Below are 20,557 nucleotides of genomic sequence, written 5' to 3' on the forward strand. Positions count from 1 at the left end.
GAATCTGGCTTATTTTGGATGTCTTCCAAGGAAGCTCTATGTCTGGACTTCAGAATCTGCAGGTGTCCCTGTGGGAGTGACTTAGCTTTTGCCTTTGCTCAGCCCTTCATAGGTCCCAAACCATGTTTTTACGTTATTAAGAAATAGTTCAGGGCAGCTGGGTGGCTCAGTTGGTTGGGCGACTGCCTTCGGCTCAGGTCATGATCCTGGAGTCCCGGGATCGAGTCCCACGTCGGGCTCCCTGCTCAGCGGGGGGTCTGCTTCTCCCTCTGACCCTCTTCCCTCTCATGCTGTCTCTCATTCTCTCTCTCAAATAAATAAAATCTTTAAAAAAAATAGTTCAGACGTAAAAAAAATATGAAAAATTATACAGTGAGCTCCCATGGAGCCCCCATGTACACCACCTTGACTGCATCACTCTCTCTACTCACCCCCTGGTCATAGCCCAGGTAATTACTAGCTTGAATTTAGCATTTAGCAATCCCATGCATTTCTTTTACTATGTTTAACTCTAAACAATAGTTTAGCTATATAGTGTAAGTACATAAGTATAAGCTATAACATTACATACTACATTTGGGTACCTAGGTGGCTCAGTTGGTTGAGCAACTGCTTTCGGCTCAGGTCATGATGCCAGAGTCCCGGGATCAAGTCCCGTGTCAGGCTCCCTGCTCAGCGGGGGGTCTGCTTCTCCCTCTGATCCCCGCCCCCTCCTGCTCTCTCTCAAATAAATATCTTAAAAAAAATCTTTAAAAAAAATACATTACATACTACATGTGTATTCTTTTTTAATTTGCCTTTTTTTCCCTTCACATTATATTTGTGAGATTAATCCATGCTGCCATGTTAGTCATACCACTGCATGTAACACATCACTGCTCTCTGGTATATTTTATGAAAATACCACAATTTGTCCATTTTTCTCTTGGAGAACATTTGTTTCCTCCCCCATCCCTCTTACAATTAGCCATTACCAAAAACTCATTACCACCAAGGACTTTTGTCTACATAACCTTATATATGCATGCAAGTTTGTTTAGGGTGTATTTAGGGTGTATTCCAGAAGCATAAACACTGCATTGAAGAGAACGTGCATCATACCTCATAGGTATTGCCAAACTGTTTTCCAAATGGACTGTATAAAGTTAACAGTTCCACAAACGATGTCCAAAACAGTTTTATTTCTCCACTCTAGGATTTCCACACCACCTAAATGACATCCACAAGGTCTGTTGACAAGTTTCAGTCTACCCTACAGACCAAGGCATGTGGTTGTGACCCCAGCCAGCAAGCAAAACCTTTACTCCCTGAACACTGACAGGAGAGTGCCCACCAGCTCCTGGCTTCATGCTATGTAGCTGAGGCAGAGTGGAGAGTAGGAGAGGAGTTCAAAGGCAACAGAGCTAGACCTGGGAGCACCTTGTGAAGACTTTGGCTTTCACTCTCAGTGAAATGGGAACCATGCAGGATATTGAGCAGTGGAGAGACAAGTCCCAAGTCATGGCGTGGAGGGAAACTTCTGGCTGCTGTGTGGATATAAGACTGTAACGGTGTAAGGGTGGAAGCCAGGAGACCAGTTAGGAAGCTTTGTTGCAGTCATGTAAGTGAGCTGATGAAAGCACCTACCAGAGTGGAGGTGTGAGATGCAATCCGATTTTGGTGTTATTTTTAAGGTTAACACCAGCATTACTTGCTGACAAATTGGGTGTGTAAGGACAGGAGACTATTAAAACTGACATGTATGTATAAGGATTCATGTACACAAGTCCTTGGTGGTGGGGCGTTTGGCTGGCTCAATCAGTAGAGCACATGAGTCTTGATCTCAGGGTCGTGAGTTGAAGACCCATGCTGGGTGTAGAGCTTAGTTATAAAGAATAAAAAAAGTCAGGGCACCTGGGTGGCTCAGTTGTTAAGCGTATGCCTTCAGCTCAGGTCATAATCCCAGGGTCCTGGGACTGAGCCCCATATCGGGCTCCCTGCTCTGCAGGAAGCCTGCTTCTCCCTCTCCCTCTCCCTCTGCTTGTGTTCCCTCTCTCGCTGTGTCTGTCAAATAAATAAAATCTTTAATAAATAATTAAATAAAATCCTTGGTGGTATTGCTTGTAATGGGGAGAAAAAGAAGTAACACACATACTCTCCAACAGGGAAATGGATAAATTGTGGTATATTCGTAAAATATAACACCATAGAGCAGTGATGTGTTACATGCAGTGGTGGTATGACTAACATGCCAGGATGGATTAATTTCACAAAGCTAACATGAAAAGGCAAGTCACTGAATACATATATAGTATATATGTTTAAGAACATTTACAGCTAAACAATGGATCATTTAGAGTTACAGAGAACATAAAGCAAACTCCAAGGGTTCTGAGCAACCCAGCAGGGTAGAGGTGTCCCGTTACCAGACTGGCCAGGGGCTGAGGATTCCAGGGATGAGAGGTCTGGAGAGACAGGCGGAGGCCAGGCCCTGGGAGGCTCACTGTCTTGCGGTGGCTGAGAGAGACCAGCCTCTGCCCAAAGTGTAGAGAGCTGTGAGGAGGGAGGGCTGTTTACTTCTGAAGTTACTCCACTTGTAGAGCATGGGGAGGTGAAGAAGGTTTTAGGATAGAGGTCTTAACAAATGACCATCATTCCCGAGGGGACACTGTGGGGCTCAAGGATGCAGAAAGCTGGAATGTATTTCCAGGCCTGAAATAAAGTTCATGTGATGCTCACCATGGCTGTAGCTCAATCTTACACCCCAAACCTGGGGCTGGCTCAGGAAGGAGGGTCCCAACACCCAGGGGAGGACTTGGACCATACAAATAAGGGCAAGAGAATGCAGGAGACCTTAGGGACAAGAAAGGAAGCTGACCATTTACTAGTGGGACGAAGGATGAGTGAGGTACTGACTAGGCTATGTACATTCATGATTAAGCTATTTGAAATAATATAACTGTAGCTAATACCTAAATAGGGTTTAACACGTGCGAGGCACTGTTTAAGTTCATTTGCACATAGGGGCGTCTGGGTGGCTCAGTCCTTAAGTGTCTGCCTTCTGCCTTCGGCCCAGGTCATGATCCCAGGGTCCTGGGATTGAGCCCCGTGTCTGGCTCCCTGCTCGGCGGGAAGCCTGCTTCTCCCTCTCCCACTCCCCCTGCTTGTGTTCCCTCTCTCGCTGTCTCTGTCAAATAAGATCTTAAAAAAAAAAAAAGTGCATTTGCACATATTTAAACCTAAGAACTCTTTGTTAGGGTAGGTACTCTCACCTACTGACAAATGAGGAAACTGTGATAGAATGGGTAAGTAACCTAGCCAAAGTCAATCAGTTTTGCTCCAGAATCTTGACCACTCCCCTATACTTCCTATGTGATAGTTTTTTTTTAATTTACTTTTTTTTAAGATTTTTTATTTATTTGAGAGAATGAGATAGAATGAGCATGAGGGGGAAGGGTCAGAGGGAGAAGCAGACCCCCCACTGAGCAGGGAGCCCAATGCAGGACTCGATCCCGGGACTCCAGGATCATGACCTGAGCCGAAGGCAGTCGCTTAACCAACTGAGCCACCCAGACACCCCCCCATGTGATACTGTTAACCTAGAAAAATGCAGTTACAAATAGAAGTCTTCATATATAGTACCTGGAGACACCCATCAACATAAATGAAATTTTTGAAGTTTTTTCCAAAATAAAAATGGACTGAAATGTATTAGGGTGAAATCTAAATTACAGGAAAACATATAAACAACAAAAAAATCAAGTTGCAAGGGCGCCTGGGTGGCTCAGTTGGTTAAGCATCGCCTTAAGCTCAGGTCATGATCTTAGGATCCTGGGATCAAGCCCTGCATCAGGATCCCTGCTCAGCAGGAAGACTGCTTCTCCCTCTCCTCTCCCCGTGCTTGTGTTCCCTTTCTCACTGTCTCTCTGTCAAATAAATAAAATAAAAAATAAATAAAATTTTTAAAAAATCAAGTTGCTGTAGAACTACATGAACCATTATCCCATAGTTCAAAAAGATACAAAACACTATATATTGGGCGCCTGGGTGGCTCAGTTGGTTAAGCAACTGCCTTCGGCTCAGGTCATGATCCTGGAGTCCCAGGGTCGAGTCCCACATCGGGCTCCCTGCTCAGCGGGGAGTCTGCTTCTCCCTCTGACCCTCTTCCCTCTTGTGCTCTCATTCTCTCTCAAATAAATAAAATCTTTAAAAAAAACAAAACACTGGGGCACCTGGGTGGCTCAGTCGTTAAGCGTCTGCTTTGGCTCAGGTCATGATCTCAGGGTCCTGGGATCGAGCCCCGCATTGGGCTCCCTGCCCAGGGGGAAGCCTGCTTCTCCCTCTCCCACTTCCCCTGCGTGTGCTCTCTCTCGCTGTGTCTCTATCAAATAAATAAATAAAATCTTAAAAAAAACCACTATATATTGTTTAGGGGTATATTCAGAGTAAAACTAAGAAAGGTCAGGGAATGGTAATAGCCACAATTCAGCTGGGTAGTTTCCTCTGAGTGGGAGGGATTAAAAGGGAAAGTGAATCAAAGGCAGGTTTGCTTCAGTTACTGGTAATGTTCTAAAGCTGGGAGACAGGTATAGCAGACAGAAAGGAATATGAATCTAGACTAATACTTTCTGACCTTAAGCTAATTACCTCACATCCTGAGCTTTCCTTTTCTTGCCCCTGAAGTGAGGTAGAGAGTATCAAAGTAGTAAGGTTGAGTTTTAAGGATTCCATGCAGTGAAGCACATGAAAACCTTAGTGCAGATCTGAGCACGGCTGCTGGAAAGATAAAACAGGATGATCCCTGAGAGCCACACACAATTACGTACTTAGGACCTTGTATCATAAACTAGTACATTCTTAGTGGTACTAATTCAGAAATCCATGGAGGAAATAGTCCAAGTCTCCTCCTACCCTCACCCCACCCAGTCTCAATCCCCTCCACAAAAGTAACCTTGACTGGTAACAGACTAGTTCGGTTCTTAAGAGCCCAAGCGAGGGATTTTAAGAATCTTAATAAAGTATTACCTACTTTAATCCATGAAGGTTTAGAGAACAAGTCCCTTTCTCAACAGGGCTAATCCTAAGGTTTGGGCCAAGGACTGAAGCCCAGGGAACCCTTTACTAGGGAACAGCAACGTAAGCAGCAAACTGGACTCGGTCTTCCAGTACCACCCAGAGCAATGTCAGGAAGAAAAAAATAAAACTAGCAAAGGTGCTTAAGGAAAATAAAGGTTGGGAAATAATCTTTCCTAATTTAAGATTTATTTTAGAGAGAGCTAGCATGTGCACAGGGGAGGGGCAGAGGGAGAGAACCTGATTCCTTACTCCATCCCACAACCCTAAGATCATGACCTGAGCTGAAATCAAATCAGACGTTCAAGCAACTACACCACCTAGACACCCCAATCTTTGCTAATTTAAAGTGGTGGTGGGGTGCCTGCATGGTTCGGTTGGTTAAGTGTCTGACTTTGGCTCAGGTCATGATCTTGGGGTCCTGGGATGGAGCCCTGCTTAGGGCTCTCTGCTCAGCCAGGAGTCTGCTTGTCTTTCACTCTGCCACTCCCCCAGCTTGTGCTCTTTTCTCAAAATCTTTAAAAAAAAAAATTAAAGTGGTGGGGACCAAACTGGAAATGCTCAGTAGGCAGGGGCACCTGGGTGGCTCAGTCAGTTGGGCATCTGCCTTCAGCTTAGGTCATGGTCTCAGGGTCCTGGGATGACCCTGGGATCAAGCCCTGGCAGGCAGACACCCTGCTCAGCAGGGAGTCTGCTTCTCTTTCCCTCCTGTCCCTCCGGCTCATGCTGTCACTCTCTCAAAATCTTAAAAAAAAAGTTCAGTAGGCAAATAGGGAAAAAATGTAATTTTTAAAAGTTGACTCAATAGGTAGGGGCATCTGGCTGACTCAGTTGATAGAGCACGGGACTCCTGATCTCAAGGTTTGAGTTCCAGCCCTACAATGGCAGTAGAGATTACTTAATAAAGTGGCAAAGATTAAAAAAAGACTAAAAAGTAATGAGTTAATAGCACCAAACTGGTGCCAAAAGTGTTACCACTGGGAGTAGTGATGACAGGTATAGGGAAAAAAGGCAATCTTTTGACACTGATGTCACCGAGCAGAAACTGGTACAACCTTATGGAATATACTATGCGTTGTTTACATGCTTAAATCCTTTGAAATTCTATTTTTGGAAATGTATTCTACCACACTTCAGATGGGTGCAAGTAACAGGTATACAGCATGAACAGAAACCTAAACACCCCCCTCCCAGGAACTGGATAATTTAGAAGTCTTACAGCAACGGAAATTTGTACATGTTGCTGGAAAACCATCCTTGAAATAGTGGAAGTATGAATATGCTTCCCCCCCAATTTTTACTGTGGTGAAATACACATAAAAGTTGCCAACTTAAAAAAAAAATTATTTATTTGACAGAGCTAGAGACTAGAGAGCACAAGCAGGGGGAACCACGAGGGAGGGAGAAGCAGGCTCTCCACTGAGCAGGGAGCCTGACTCAGGGCTGGAGCCCAGGACCCTGGGATCATGACCTGAGCAAAACTCAGCTGCTTAACTGAGCCACCTGTTTCCACTTATTCTTCAAAAAGCAAACTAAGCACCTGTGTTAGTATTTCAACACCCTAAAAACCTTTACTACTTGTTAACATCTAGTCCATTAAAATTCTATGGCAGACCACCTAAAATCCTTAATTCTAGTGTCAACCTGGTTTTAGCTTTTTGTATACAGTCGCCAAGAGGTATAGCTATCAGCTGTGATGTTCATTCACAGATGGTTACCTTTCACTCCCTAAGTTTTTTTGTACCATCTTGTATTTATGGAAACCAAACTTTTATTTTGCTTTAAAATATTTTATTGGAATTCTTTTGATAAAAACAAGTATTTGTGTTAAAAAAAGTCTAACTGATCTAAAAATACTTAAGCATCTCAAAATTTCTGGGCAGTTTCTTTCCTCCAGTTGACAGCTGCTCACACAGGTTAATGCAGGAAAGCTAGATGGAAGCTCCTAGGATCTGCCCCACACCAGATAGGAGATATCCTCTGCGTTAACAAAAACCTGAAATTTCATAAAAAGAACATGTATTAGAGCCATGCAGGCAACTGGAATTAAAACATGAACCTGGGTGGGTAGGAAAGACATGAGTAAATCAGTGATTTTCAAACATCCTCAGAGAAATGCTCATTGTCCAAAAAGGTGATCATTACCACTTTGGGGATGCAAGAGAAAAGGGCACTCACCACAGTAGCCAGGGAGAAAGGACGCAGCTCTTCACTTCTCATCACAGCCTATAGGTTCAAGTGGCAGGAGCCGTTACCTAGGCATCACAGATCTCTCTCCACAGCATCTCTCCCAGAGGGCGAATTCCAAACTTCAGCCCTTCAGCTACCAGATCGGTGCCTAATCTGAAAGGGTACCACCCTAGCTAGGCTCCCAGAATAATCGTGCTAGAAAGATGAAAACAGGACAACCAATGAGAAGGACAAGCAAAGTTAAGCACCCCCACACATTGGCCCCTTCTGAGACTCAAGTATCCAGTTCTCCAAATTGAGTCAGAATTTAATTTTTGACATCAAGACCAGCATCAGAGACTCTAGTCTGAGAAATCATCATTCCCAATTTAAGAGACCTGGATCGGGGAGGCCACTCTGCGAAGGGATGTAATACACTGAAAGGCAACTGACCCAGTATAAGGATGGGGCAAATGAAAACATGGAAGTGGAAGAGAGTAAAGTCGGGGGGGGGGGGGGGTGGAATCCCCTCAGAACTGCAAAAAATTACCTCCACAGGGAAGCCCAGCATGTAGGAGTGTACATAAGAAATATGTTTAACCAGGCTTGGACAAAAACATGGGGAGTTAGAAAGGATTTTTTAATAGTCACAAGAGAAATGTAAACCAAAAAGCAGTCCTTGGAAAATCACCAGGGAATATACTTGCATTGCTTCGCGTGTTCGTTAGAAAACAAACTCCATACTGGCCCCGTGAGAGAGAGTCTTAAGGACAAGATAGTGAGAAGTACTGAGAAGGATCTCACACCTAATACTCACCTCACCGTTATCCAACAGTAACACACCGGCGGGCTCTTAAAACACCTAATGGATAAATCAAACACACGAATTCGTGGCTAGTAAAGGTTCTCGGCCATCAACTTCTCCCCAGCCCAGATATCAAGAAACCCCAGCCCGGGGGAGGGAGACGGTCAGCGCGCTGCGGTGATGGCGTCAGCGAGACACTCAGAGTCACCTGGGTTCATCATTACCCCCGTCTTCCCCCAGGACCACCGCCAGCCACTCCATCTCGCACAATCCACTCACCCTCGGGGCGCTGCGGACCAGCGTGCGAGGACCAGGGGCCTGGGAAGAAACAGGGAGTCAGCAGATGCCGGGGCGACTCCAGCAGAGTTCCCCCTGCCCTGGGCTGGGTCAGTTCTAAACAGTGGCGTCATGAACGCATCAGAAACTCTAGTCTGTAATGGTAAATTCATCCTGCTCAGCCCGAGATTGCGGCCCCCTCACCCGGCAAGGCCCCGACATACCTACATGCAGGAAGCGGTGCAAACACAGCGCAGGACGCCGGGGCCTCCCCTGGTATAGGGGAGGGAGCCGCAGGAGCCCCCACGGGCACCGCAGCATGCCGACAGCGCGAGGCAACCAGACCTGCGCACAAAAAGAGCTACCACGGTAGGGCCCCGGCCATTTATAGCCGCGTGGGGTTGGGGGCCTGACGGGCATGGCTGTCTTCGTCGATGCCGGGCTCAACCCACGGCCTGGTCCCCTTCGTTCGTCCAAACAAGAATAAACCAAGTGAAAGAGAGGCCAGGGGTGAATGTTTCAAACCTTCCGGGCAAATATTCGGGCATATTTTGTTAATTTTGAAAAACAAAAGACAGAGGGTCTCTCGACTGGCGGGCCGGGCGCATGCGCAGCTGAGCTGTCTTCCTTAGTAGCCTCCCGAGGGCAGGCCAGTCCCCCTCTGGAGACCTATGGACCCCTCTCTTGTCCTCACCAGTGCACTTTTGGGGTCCATGTCCCTCCGGAAGGCTGTCACTCGCTTCGTCTAGCCAGCGAAATCTGAATTCGCAACCCATTCCAGCCCGCAGACCTGTCAGGCACATCAACCTTAAGGTTTTTTTTTTTTGACAGCTTTAAGATATAAATGATATACAATAAACAATTAAAAAAAAAACACCATTTGAGGGTGCCTGGGTGGCTCAGTCTGTTAAGGTCGTGATCCCAGGGTCCTGGGGTCGAGTCCCGCATCAGACTCCCTGCTCTGAGGGGAGCCTGCTTCTCCCTCTGCCTCCCTCTCTCGCTCTCTCTCAATCTGTGTCTCATAAAGAATAATAAATAAAATCTTTATTAAAACATAAAATACACCATTTGAAAAAATACACCATTTGATAACTTTATTTTTTCCAAGTATTTTTTTTTTAATTTTTGTGAGAGAGAGCGCGCAAGCGCGCGCACGGAGCAGCGGGGGAGGGGCAGAGGGAGAAGCAGGCTCCCCAATGAGCAGGGAGCCCAACGCGGGGCTCGATCCCAGGTACTTAAAAAAAGCGTTTTAGGGCGCCTGGGTGGCTCAGTTGGTTAGGCGACTGCCTTCGGCTCAGGTCATGATCCTGGAGTCCCTGGATCGAGTCCCGCATCGAGTCCCGCATCGGGCTCCCTGCTCGGCGGGGAGTCTGCTTCTCCTTCTGACCCTCTTCTCTCTCGTGCTATCTCTCATTCTCTCTCTCTCAAATAAATAAAATCTTTTTTTTAAAGGTTTTGTTTTGTTTTTTAAAGATTTTTATTTATTTATTGAGAGAGAGAGAGAGAGAGAATGGTAGAGAGAGAGCACGAGAGGGAAGAGGGTCAGAGGGAGAAGCAGACTCCCCGCCGAGCAGGGAGCCCGATGCGGGACTCAATCCTGGGACTCCAGGATCATGACCTGAGCCGAAGGCAGTTGTTTAACCAACTGAACCACCCAGGCACCCATAAATAAAATCTTTTTTTAAAAAAGCGTTCTAACCTCTTTTAAGCGTAGTGTTAACTGTATTCACACTGGTGTGCAAACGATCTGCAGAATTTTCTTACCTTACATTACTAAAACACAATACCATTAAAGTACTCCATTAAGCTAAACTACTCCCATTACACGACACCCCATTTCCTGTTTCATGTCCTTTTTTTTTTTTAAAGATTTATTTATTTATTTTGAGAGAGTGAGAATGAGAGAGCGAGAGAGTACACGAGACCGGGAGGGTCAGAGGGAGAAGCAGGCTCCTCGCTGAGCAGGGAGCCCGACGCGGGACTCGATCCCAGGACTCCAGGATCATGACCTGAGCGGAAGGCAGTTGCTTAACCGACTGAGCCACCCAGGCGCCCTCATGTCCTCTTTATGAGCAGTGCATGGCCTGGGAGTTGGCCAGAAACAGTGACCTGTGTTCAGTACACTCTAAATAGCACCCTATATCTCAGGGGGGTTGGAAGCAAAACAAATTATGGTGGTGTGGCAACATCCAGGCCCTGTTCTCCCTTTGCTAATTTTTGCTGCCCCAGAAATCTGGTCATTTGCTCTTGGCCACTTAATCCATCAACTCATAAATTATCCCAAATCCCACCTTCCTGGACCCTTCTATACCTCCTCATTTATAAATGCAGTTATGTTTGGTGATGTATGCTGGCATCTTCATCTTTTGTGAGAAAGCCACTTACGTGAAGGGATGAGTTGGGGGTTCCAGATCATAGGAAATCAGTTTTTTTTTTCCTTAGTAGTCCCTACACCCAACATGGGGCTCAAACTCATGACCCCGAGATCAAGAGTCGCATGCTCTATTAACTGAACCAGCCAGGTGCCCCCAAAATCAGTTTTAAGTCACATAATTTAGGCACAGTGAACACAGATTAAAATTTGGAAGAAGGCCATTGTGGGTATAGAAATATATCCTTTTACTTCTGCAATCATCTTTCATCTGACCTCCCTTGCCCCACAATTTCAGACTTCCAACAAAAAATCTCTCCCAAGGTGTGCCTGGCTGGCTCAGTTGGTACAGCGTGCAACTCTTGATCTTGGGATGGTGAGTCTGAGCCCCAAGTTGTATGTTGAGTTTAAGAACAAAAATAAATAAAAATAAAGAATAAAAACAAAAAATCTCTTCCAAGAATCCTATAGTATTCACTTGTTCATTTGATACATTTCTCAGCTCCCAGGGGCTGAATCCCATCCATAGTTGTTGTTGCAAAGTAACTTTGCTTTAAGTTCCAATATGTGTGTATATGCAGGGAGCCTATGAATTCTCATATTCTTTTTTAATTTTTTTTTAACATTTGGAGGGTTTTTTCCCCCCAAACATCTGGTGGTGCTTTTTGTTTGTTTTTAACTCTCTACACCCAACATGGGGCTCAAACTCAGGACCCTGAGATCAAGAGTTGCATGCTCTTCAGGTGCCCCTGAATTCTCATATTCTGATGTTGCTCCCTAAAGAACCACTTCCCAGCCTCAGGGATTCTCTTTTTTCACCCATTAAGCTGTCCTGGGAGATTTCCCTAACCTCTATCACTGCTGCTGCATTAATCAACACTCCTAGGTCTTTCAAGCCTTCAGGTTCCCATTCAGAGCAGAAAGCCCCTTCCCACTAACCGCTGCTCCTCCAGGCACTGACAGCTTCCTCCCTCTCCCATATCCCCTGTCCTCTAAAAACGTGATCAGGAGCACCTTCTGATGCAATCAGTTTTCTCAATGCTGCCTGCAGGTTGGAAACACTCAGGCAGCTTGAATTCTCTACAATGCCTTAGCCCACTCCCAAAGATTCTGACTCCTAGTGGAGGCCTGGCAGTGGGTACCTTTTTAGCCTCCCCCAGTGATTTTAATACACCACCAGGTTGGAGAAACATGTCTCCAGTACCATGCAGCTATTTATTCCCTCTACTACCTGGCAGGGTGGGGGAGGGGGAAGGTAAGAAAGCTGGCAATTCAGTTGCTGCAGCAGTTAAAGTGCACTTACTGGGGCACCTGGGTGGCTCAGTTGGTTAAGCGGCTGCCTTCACCTCAGGTCATGATCCCAGGGTCCTGGGATCAAGCCCTGCATCAGGCTCCCTGCTCAGCAGAGAGCCTGCTTCTCCCTTTCCCTCTGCCTGACACTCTGCCTACTTGTGTTCTCTCTGTCAAATAAATAAATAAAAAATATCTTTAAAAAAAAGTGCACTTACTATATCCTATGGTAGGAGGCTGTCGTATTATATAGTTCACTTATTTTGTGAGTAAAACAGGCCTTTGAGAATTGGTCCGGGAACCAAAAGACCTTACTATATTCCTTTTCCTTTGCAAGCTTTCAAGGAGGGCTTCCTCTACTTTGTCATTCCTAAAACATTGGATTTTTCCCAGAGGGTGAAGATTTATTGAAACACAGAACTTGAACTTTGTTTTTATTTTGGAGTAGTTCTTTCCAGCCTCAGTTCTGGGGAGGCAGGAGGTTGGGATTCTCTCAGGCTAAGGAAAATGTTAAGGACCTTTAATCTAACTGCTAGGGCAGGAAGAACCCCCTAGAAGGGCTTGTATGGAGGAAAGCCCATTTCCTTGATCTTCCCAGCTCTATGCTCCACTCCTTTCAGCTCCTCCTTCATAATTAAATTTGATGTTACTTTAAGTTCCTATGGTTTTGAGACTGTACCTAAAATGTAAAGGAGGTTACTGATCGTTAGAACTGGGGTAAAACTGTCACTCAGAACCGGACAGGAACCCAATGTCAACATGTTCAGGCAGTGTGGAAAAAAACAGTATTTGTTGCTGATTCTGCCCTGGATGTAGTTGAAGTGACCACTTCCACATGCTAATCTATGAAAAAAAAAAACTTAAAATACCTAATTAGAAGGAGGGGAGATGAGAATTACTTAAGATTACTGGGATGAAGCAAAGATACAAATGTAGGGATCCGAAGGGGTACATGCACCCCGATGTTTATAGCAGCAATGTCCACAATAGCCAAACTGTGGAAAGAGCCAAGATGTCCACCGACAGATGAATGGATAAAGAAGATGTGGTATATATATACAACGGAATATTATACAGCCATCAAAAGGAATGAAATCTTGCCATTTGCAATGACGTGGATAGAACTGGAGAGTGCTATGTTGAACAAAATAAGTCAATCAGAGAAAGACATGTATCATCTGACCTCACTGAGATGAGGAATTCTTAATCTCAGGAAACAAACTGAGGGTTGCTGGAGTGGTGGCGGGTGGGAGGGATGGGGCAGCTGGGTGATAGACATTGGGGAGGGTATGTGCTACGGTGAGCGCTGTGAATTGTGCAAGACTGTTGAATCACAGACCTGTACCTCTGAAACAAATAATACATTATATGTTAGAAAAAAAAAGAAAATAGCAGGAGGGGAGGAATGAAGGGGAGGAAATCGGAGGGGGAGATGAACCATGAGAGACGATGGACTCTGAAAAACAAACTGAGGGTTCTAGAGGGGAGGGGGGTGGGAGGATGGTTAGCCTGATGATGGGTATTAAAGAGGGCACGTTCTGCATGGAGCACTGGGTGTTATATGCAAATTATGAATCATGGAACACTACATCAAAAACTAATGATGTAATGTATGGTGATTAACAATAATAAAAAAAAGATTACTGGGGTGAAGCAAAGAACCTGCTTCATTGTCATGCCCCCCAAACCCTCAGACTCTCCCTCCCCCATGCCCCTGCTTGGATAACTGTAGCCAGGGTGACCATGGCTGAAGATGTTGCTTGTCTATGCCACGTTTCTGCTCAAAATGATGTAGAACTTTAAAAGTGAGGTCATTCAGACAAATTGCTTTAAAGTGAGACAACCAAAACTAAGGCTAAGTAATTTGCACTTGGTCGCCTAGCTGGGATTTACAGAGCTACACTGTGACTTTGCATTTCATTTTTTGCTGCTTTACACACCCCCAATATCATTCATAACCTAATGACTAGAAGACCCAAAACTCAGAAGGGACAAATTAATGGCTCTGCACACATTAAGAGCGAGAGAATAAGGAACCATGAACCTCTCTCAATGCTGCCTTTGAACCCACAATAACTTCTCCCCCAAACAATTTTTTGCAGCTCCCGTTCCTACTTTTCCCCTAAAAAAAAAGGTGCACCCGGGGCACCTGGGTGGCTCAGTCGTTAAGCGCCTGCCTTCGGCTCAGGTCACGATCCCAGGGTCTTGGGATCAAGCCCCGCATCAGGTTCCCTGCTTCGCGGGAAGCCTGCTTCTCCCTCTCCCACTCTCCCTGCTTGGGTTCCTGCTCTCATTGTGTCTCTTTGTCAAATAAATCAGTAAAATCTTAAAGAGAAAAAAAAAAGAAAAAAGGTGCATCCACAAAAATGGGCACCTGGAATTTTGTTTTCTAGCACAGATGTCATTTACAACCTACAATTAAGTCCCAACATAAACAGCCAGTCATGGCTCCTCACAGTGCATGTCTCTTCAGAAGTACTGTCCCTTTCACCGGTCTATGGAATTCAGACATTCCAAGAAGAGTCCATTACCCCCCTCAAATAAAAATAGCCTAATTTTTAACATTTTATTTTTCATCATGAAGTATACAAATTATAAAAAACCAAACCAACCAACAACATTCCATTACTTCCGGGGTTTACATAGCAAAATTGGACAGAGGGTGGCAGTGTTTACTCATTTTACAGAGAAGGGGGGAAAAAAAACAACACAGTACCAATTACTTTAAATGCAAAAATTCTAACAAACTGGTATACCACAAAGAAATTTAACACAAATACTATCAGGTTACAAACTAACTTTAGAATGAACTGAAATAGTAGAACACTAAAGGTAGAAAAAAAACCCAGTGCAATAGCAAGGTCCTCAGGTCACCTCAATTTGAAAAGAAACATGGAAAAAGAAAAGAAAAGAAACATGGAGCAAAGAAGGTAAGGACCCTAATCCACCTCCTCAATGGTGGGGCCAGACCCAGAGCCCCCTTTGGGGGCCTGAGCCCCAAAGCCTCCGGCCCCGGGGCCTCCCGCCCCCTGGTACAGTCCGGTGATGATGGGGTTACACACCTGCTCCAGCTCCTTCCTCTTGTGCTCAAACTCATCCTTCTCGGCCAAGGTGTTGGCGTCCAGCCAGGAAATCACCTCCTGGCACTTGTCCAGCACCTTCTTCTTGTCCGCCTCGCTGATCTTCCCCTTGAGTCCCTCATCCTCCACGGCACTCTTCATGTTGAAGGCGTAGGACTCCAGGGCGTTCTTGGCGGACACCCTGTCGCGCTGCACCTCGTCCTCGGCTTTGTACTTCTCGGCCTCCTGCACCATGCGCTCGATCTCCTCCTTGCTCAGGCGGCCCTTGTCGTTGGTGATGGTGATCTTGTTGGCCTTGCCCGTGCTCTTGTCCGTGGCCGTGACGTTCAGGATGCCGTTGGCGTCGATGTCGAAGGTCACCTCGATCTGGGGCACTCCCCGGGGGGCCGGGGGGATGCCACTCAGCTCGAAGCGCCCCAGCAGGTTGTTGTCCCGCGTCATGGCCCTCTCGCCCTCGTACACCTGGATCAGCACGCCAGGCTGGTTGTCCGAGTAGGTGGTGAAGATCTGCGTCTGCTTGGTGGGGATGGTGGAGTTGCGCTTGATCAGGGCGGTCATCACGCCCCCGGCCGTCTCCAGCCCCAGCGACAGCGGAGCCACGTCCAGCAGCAGCAGGTCCTGCACGTTCTCAGACTTGTCCCCCATCAGGATGGCTGCCTGCACCGCCGCCCCGTAGGCCACTGCCTCGTCGGGATTGATGCTCTTGTTGAGGTCGCGCCCGTTGAAGAAGTCTTGCAGCAGCTTCTGCACCTTGGGGATGCGGGTGGAGCCCCCCACCAGGACCAGGTCGTGGATCTGGGCCTTGTCCAGCTTGGCGTCGCGCAGCGCCTTCTCCACGGGCTCCAGGGTGCTCCGGAACAGGTCGGAGCACAGCTCCTCGAACCGCGCCCGGGTGATGGACGTGTAGAAGTCGATGCCCTCGAACAGGGAGTCGATCTCCAGGCTGGCTTGGGTGCTGGACGACAGGGTCCTCTTGGCCCTCTCGCAGGCGGTGCGCAGCCGCCTCACGGCCCGCTTGTTCTGGCTGATGTCCTTCTTGTGCTTCCTCTTGAACTCCTCCACGAAGTGGTTCACCAGCCTGTTGTCAAAGTCCTCCCCTCCCAGGTGGGTGTCCCCGGCCGTGGCCTTCACCTCGAAGATGCCGTCGTCGATCGTCAGGATGGACACGTCGAAGGTGCCGCCGCCCAGGTCAAAGATGAGCACGTTGCGCTCCCCCTTGCCGGTCCTGTCCAGGCCGTAGGCGATGGCGGCGGCCGTGGGCTCGTTGATGATCCTCAGCACGTTCAGCCCCGCGATCACCCCCGCGTCCTTGGTGGCCTGGCGCTGCGAGTCGTTGAAGTAGGCCGGCACGGTGATCACCGCGTTGGTCACCGGGTAGCCCAGGTACGCCTCGGCGATCTCCTTCATCTTGGTCAGCACCATGGACGAGATCTCCTCGGGGTAGAACGCCTTGGTCTCCCCCTTGTAGCTCACCTGCACCTTGGGCTTATCTCCGTCGTTGATCACCTGGAAAGGCCAGTGCTTCATGTCCGACTGCACCACCGGGTCGCCGAACTTGCGGCCGATCAGCCGCTTCGCGTCGAACACGGTGTTCTGCGGGTTCAGCGCCACCTGGTTCTTGGCCGCATCCCCGATGAGCCGCTCGGTGTCCGTGAAGGCCACGTAGCTGGGGGTGGTGCGGTTGCCCTGGTCGTTGGCGATGATCTCCACCTTGCCGTGCTGGAACACCCCCACGCAGGAGTAGGTGGTGCCCAGGTCGATGCCGATGGCCGCGGTTTTCGCCATGCCGCTGTCCTGCTCCCTTGCCCCGCGCTCAGGTTCAGGCTCTGTGAAAGGCGGTCGGGATCCGCGACGAGGAGCTCGGTCTTTTCTGAAGCTGCGAACTCGAGGACGTGCGGGATCGGGACGCGGCCGGTCTGCGAAAGTTGCGCCGGCGGACGCCACACGCTAGACTGCTGTCTCTCGGCAGGTTTGCTGTTTGTCAGCGGCTGGGCGGCTCTGTGTTTATAACGCTTCACCCGGCCCCGCCTTTCCCGTCCTCGGCCAATCGCGGAGCCCTGCGGGCCTGCCAGGTCGGGAATATTCCACCGGTTTCGTCTCGCGTCCTGCCTCCAGGCTTTCTGGGACCAATCGGCGTCCGGGGTGCCGCCCCTCCCAGAACTCTCCAGACTCTTCTGGGATTCTTGGGAAGGGACCCGAGTCCTAAGGGGAGGGAGGAGAACAGCTGGGATCGGTGGTTGTTGATTCCGCCCACCCAGTCTCGTACCCGCTGGCGATGCTGTGCTCTGGTGTTGAAATTGACCAGAAGGACTAGGACTAGGCTGGTAATTGTAGGGCGGTGAGGCTCGTGGGGTTCAAACTAGTTTGATGGTTTAAGATAGGATGAAGGGCTACGCGACTCCCGGGGATACCCCAAATACAGAAAGTTCCGGAGCTTTTTGAAGTGGGTGGGGTGTCTGTGGGTCAGAGACTCTGATTGGACTGTGGTGCTGACGGACGGGGCCGCGTTTAGGCCCGCTAGCGGATCGGTGCAAAGGCCTGGGCTGCCTGAGGATTATTGCCTTGGCTCTCCGCGGCATTTTTCCCACCTTCGATTTAAAAAGCGGAAAAGAGAAGGAAAGATAATGCAATGTAGTTTTGACATCATCTTTAACCTACACGGATGGAATATCTTGGGTTGGGGAATTTGAATTTTTTAAAAGAAAATCAATCAAGTAAACAGGTGGTTCTTAATCTGGACGAACGTCCCCATCGCCCCAGAAGGAACAAGCTGAGTCAAGGGCGGGGGGAGGGGAAGGGCAGGGCTGGATCTGCTGAACCCATTTGCCTCCGGCTGGGCTCAGGCGGGAGGAAGAAAAAAACTTTCCATAGGACTTCAGCTGTCTTTAAGGCCTTTGGGGCTTTTCCGTTTCCCTGTTCTTCCCAGCCTGTGGATCTGGGCCCCACCTTTCCCTCTTTTCCGGCTGTTAATTACTGGTTCATACTCAGAACGCAGAATTCGGTCTTCTGCCGAATTCTTTCGGCCTTAGGCTTTCCATCCTTTTTAAATGAAATGCAGAGGATGGGGAGCCGGCGAGGGAAGGGTGGGGATGTTCTGTCCTCCTTAACAGCATCATAAACGACAGCTGGTTGCAGGTGGTCCCTTTTAAACTGGTCGGGGATCCTAATGCTGGAAGGTGGGAGGAGTTGATCGAACGCAGGTCTTACTTCCAGCTTCTTTAAAACTTATTTGTCGTGCATTTAATTCACCCACTTAGTTTTTTATCCTAGATTCCAACTTCCTGCACGTTATCCTCCCTCCTGCTTTGAATACGAACATTTGATCATTCATTCCGCCCTCCCCTCCCCCCCCCCCGCCCTTTTAAATCCTTTGCAGGCACGGAGAACCATTTGTTGGCTGGCCTGATATGAAAATCTAAGGGACATTAAAGTAATAGCGCCGGGTTCACAACCCACCAAAAATAGACTCGTTCCTGTATACACATAGTTGAGCACCAGTAAACACAGTGGGAGAAGGCAGTTTTCTGTATGTTTTTCTCTGAAAAGGCAATTTTTGACGAAGGGAAGGAATCTAGCTTTTGAACATTTTGCTCAGTTGGAATTGCCTTCACAATCCCATGTGTGTTTGCGCAGGCAAGTGATAACTTTTTTTTTTTTTAACATTCAGATGTAGCTCCCTAATGAGTCACCTCCTAATCTAGTCAAACTGGTCAAACTTAAGGAATTTTCCATTTCTTTATGCAATCTCTGGCGACTCCCCAAGCTTCCGTTTTAGCTGCCCAATGTGTCAACACTTCTAGGGACCCTAGACCTCACCTCCTCCTCCCTCTGGAAGCTTCCTTGCCATTAGCTGCTACTAGAGGCAGTTCTGGAATTACTCCTTCCTTCTCTCAGATCTGCAATTTAGAATACTTTACTGGCTGGACGCAAAGGGCATCACTGTACCCACTGCCTGGCAGGTAGACATGGTGACAGGACCTCAAATCTTGCTACTGTTGGTGTAGCAGAAAAAAAATCCCCTAGAAATAGTTTTCCATGAATCATCAGCTACACCCTATAGCTGATCTACCTTTTGAGTTAAATCTCTCTGTGTGGACTGGTCTGGAAACCCAAATGTCTATATTACTGTCCCATTTCCTGACAAGGAGAGGGTCTCCTGAATTTTCCCTTTTACACTGGATGCCTTCCAAGGCAAAAAGCCTGTCACAGGTTTAACTGGTGTCTAAGGTGACTGTAAGAACCCCAAGAGATTTTCCAGAATTTTATTTTGACTAATTTTGCAATGAGGTTTTTATCAGATTTGGCATTTTAAAGGATCAAGTCTCAGGTTCCCCAAACTGGTGGGGCTGTCAGATACTTAAAGGGTGGGGAACAAAAGAGAGAGAGCCAAGAACTCTGCAGTGGAGGAAGTGAGCCTTCATCACCCTGAAGCTGTTGGGTTTTTTTTCCTTCTCTCCTTTTTCCTGCAGTTTCTCAAACAGTAGTTTTCTCCTCAATTCTTTTAGTTTTAAAAGATGGTACAATTCTAAGGTTAGAAAAAAGCTAAAGAGACAACTTTAGTGGGAGAAGGCAGTTTTCTGTATGTTCTGCATGTTCTGTATGTATGCCACAAGTCAGTGTCAAAGGCTGCAGTGACTGGGGAGTGCTGCAGATTTCCAGAAGCTTGGGAAAACCTGGGGAAGGGAAAACCTGTGTTTGTATCTGACTCTACTTCCTTGTAAAGGCTGTTTTTCTTCTTCCTCCTTGTCATCCTCCTTCTTCTTCACCATGCAGTACTTGTAAGGTAACTAACACAAGTCTCTGTATCTCTAAAATAGAATTAATAATATCCATCTTATAGGATGGTAGCATCAGGAATTAATAGGATAATGCTGCTCAGGCCTTAGTTCTGTGACTGGGACAGAGTAGCGCTCAAAAGTTTGCTCCCTTTCTCCTGTCTTTGTTGGGAGCCTACACTCTAGGGTCTGACCTCTCAATCTTTTTTCTTGAGGTGCTTACAAGGTTGGGGACTACTGCCAGGACAATGGCATTACTTTCAATTTACTGGAGAAACTATTAAGATTTTTAGGCAGAGGCCATTCAGCCAAGCCTTTTCATTTTCAAAGACGAACACAAAAGATCAGAGGCTCAGTGGCTTAGTCTGGCCACCCTGAGAGGTAATTACAGAACTGGTGATTGAGCCTACATGCCCTCATACTCCCCTATTTTGGACTCCTCTCAATGCTGGCACAGGCATCCTATCCTTTCATTCTCGAAAGAGAGGAAAACAAATGGCCACAGAAGGGAGTGAAGTGAATGTCAGGGCTCTGTGCGCATTAGGGGCATCACGGGGCTATGTGACCAGCCGGGGCCTCCCCTCCTGGCTGCCACTTCTGACTCATGATCATCCCCGGCCCGCGGCTACCTTTCCCACCCTTCCAGATCTCCCAGCCCCGTCTCCCCTTCGCTTCATAACACTGTTAGGTCGGAAAGGGGAAACCGGAGTGTGTGTGTGGGAGCCCTGTAACTATGGCT

The 20,557-nt window shown here is 47.6% G+C and overlaps 1 protein-coding gene, 1 long non-coding RNA gene and 2 other non-coding genes across 4 annotated transcripts; all 4 read right to left on the reverse strand.

Moving 5' to 3' along the window:
• Positions 1–6,821: 6,821 nt before the first annotated feature.
• Positions 6,822–8,686, reverse strand: LOC113927767. The gene is made up of 5 exons (XR_003521727.2): positions 8,527–8,686; positions 8,306–8,344; positions 8,039–8,083; positions 7,231–7,437; positions 6,822–7,048 (listed from the first exon to the last, which is right to left on the reverse strand). It is a non-coding gene; the product is annotated as an uncharacterized LOC113927767 (long non-coding RNA).
• On the reverse strand, positions 7,540–7,607 carry LOC113928166. Its single transcript, XR_003521843.1, has one exon. It is a non-coding gene; the product is annotated as a small nucleolar RNA SNORD52 (small nucleolar RNA).
• Positions 8,189–8,251, reverse strand: LOC113928170. The gene has a single exon (XR_003521847.1). It is a non-coding gene; the product is annotated as a small nucleolar RNA SNORD48 (small nucleolar RNA).
• A 5,829-nt stretch (positions 8,687–14,515) lies between the features above and the next one.
• On the reverse strand, positions 14,516–17,054 carry HSPA1B (heat shock protein family A (Hsp70) member 1B). The gene has a single exon (XM_035728573.1). The coding sequence runs from the start codon at positions 16,826–16,828 to the stop codon at positions 14,903–14,905; it is 1,926 nt and encodes a 641-aa protein (XP_035584466.1). The 5' UTR covers positions 16,829–17,054; the 3' UTR covers positions 14,516–14,902.
• Between the last annotated feature and the right edge of the window lie 3,503 nt (positions 17,055–20,557).

This window comes from Zalophus californianus, chromosome 7 (assembly GCF_009762305.2).
Source record: "Zalophus californianus isolate mZalCal1 chromosome 7, mZalCal1.pri.v2, whole genome shotgun sequence".
Taxonomy (NCBI): Eukaryota; Metazoa; Chordata; class Mammalia; order Carnivora; family Otariidae; genus Zalophus; species Zalophus californianus.

What these genes read in the sequence shown, in the direction of transcription:
- HSPA1B (XM_035728573.1), bottom strand. Translation starts at nt 16,828, where the DNA reads ATGGCGAAAACCGCGGCCATCGGCATCGACCTGGGCACCACCTACTCC.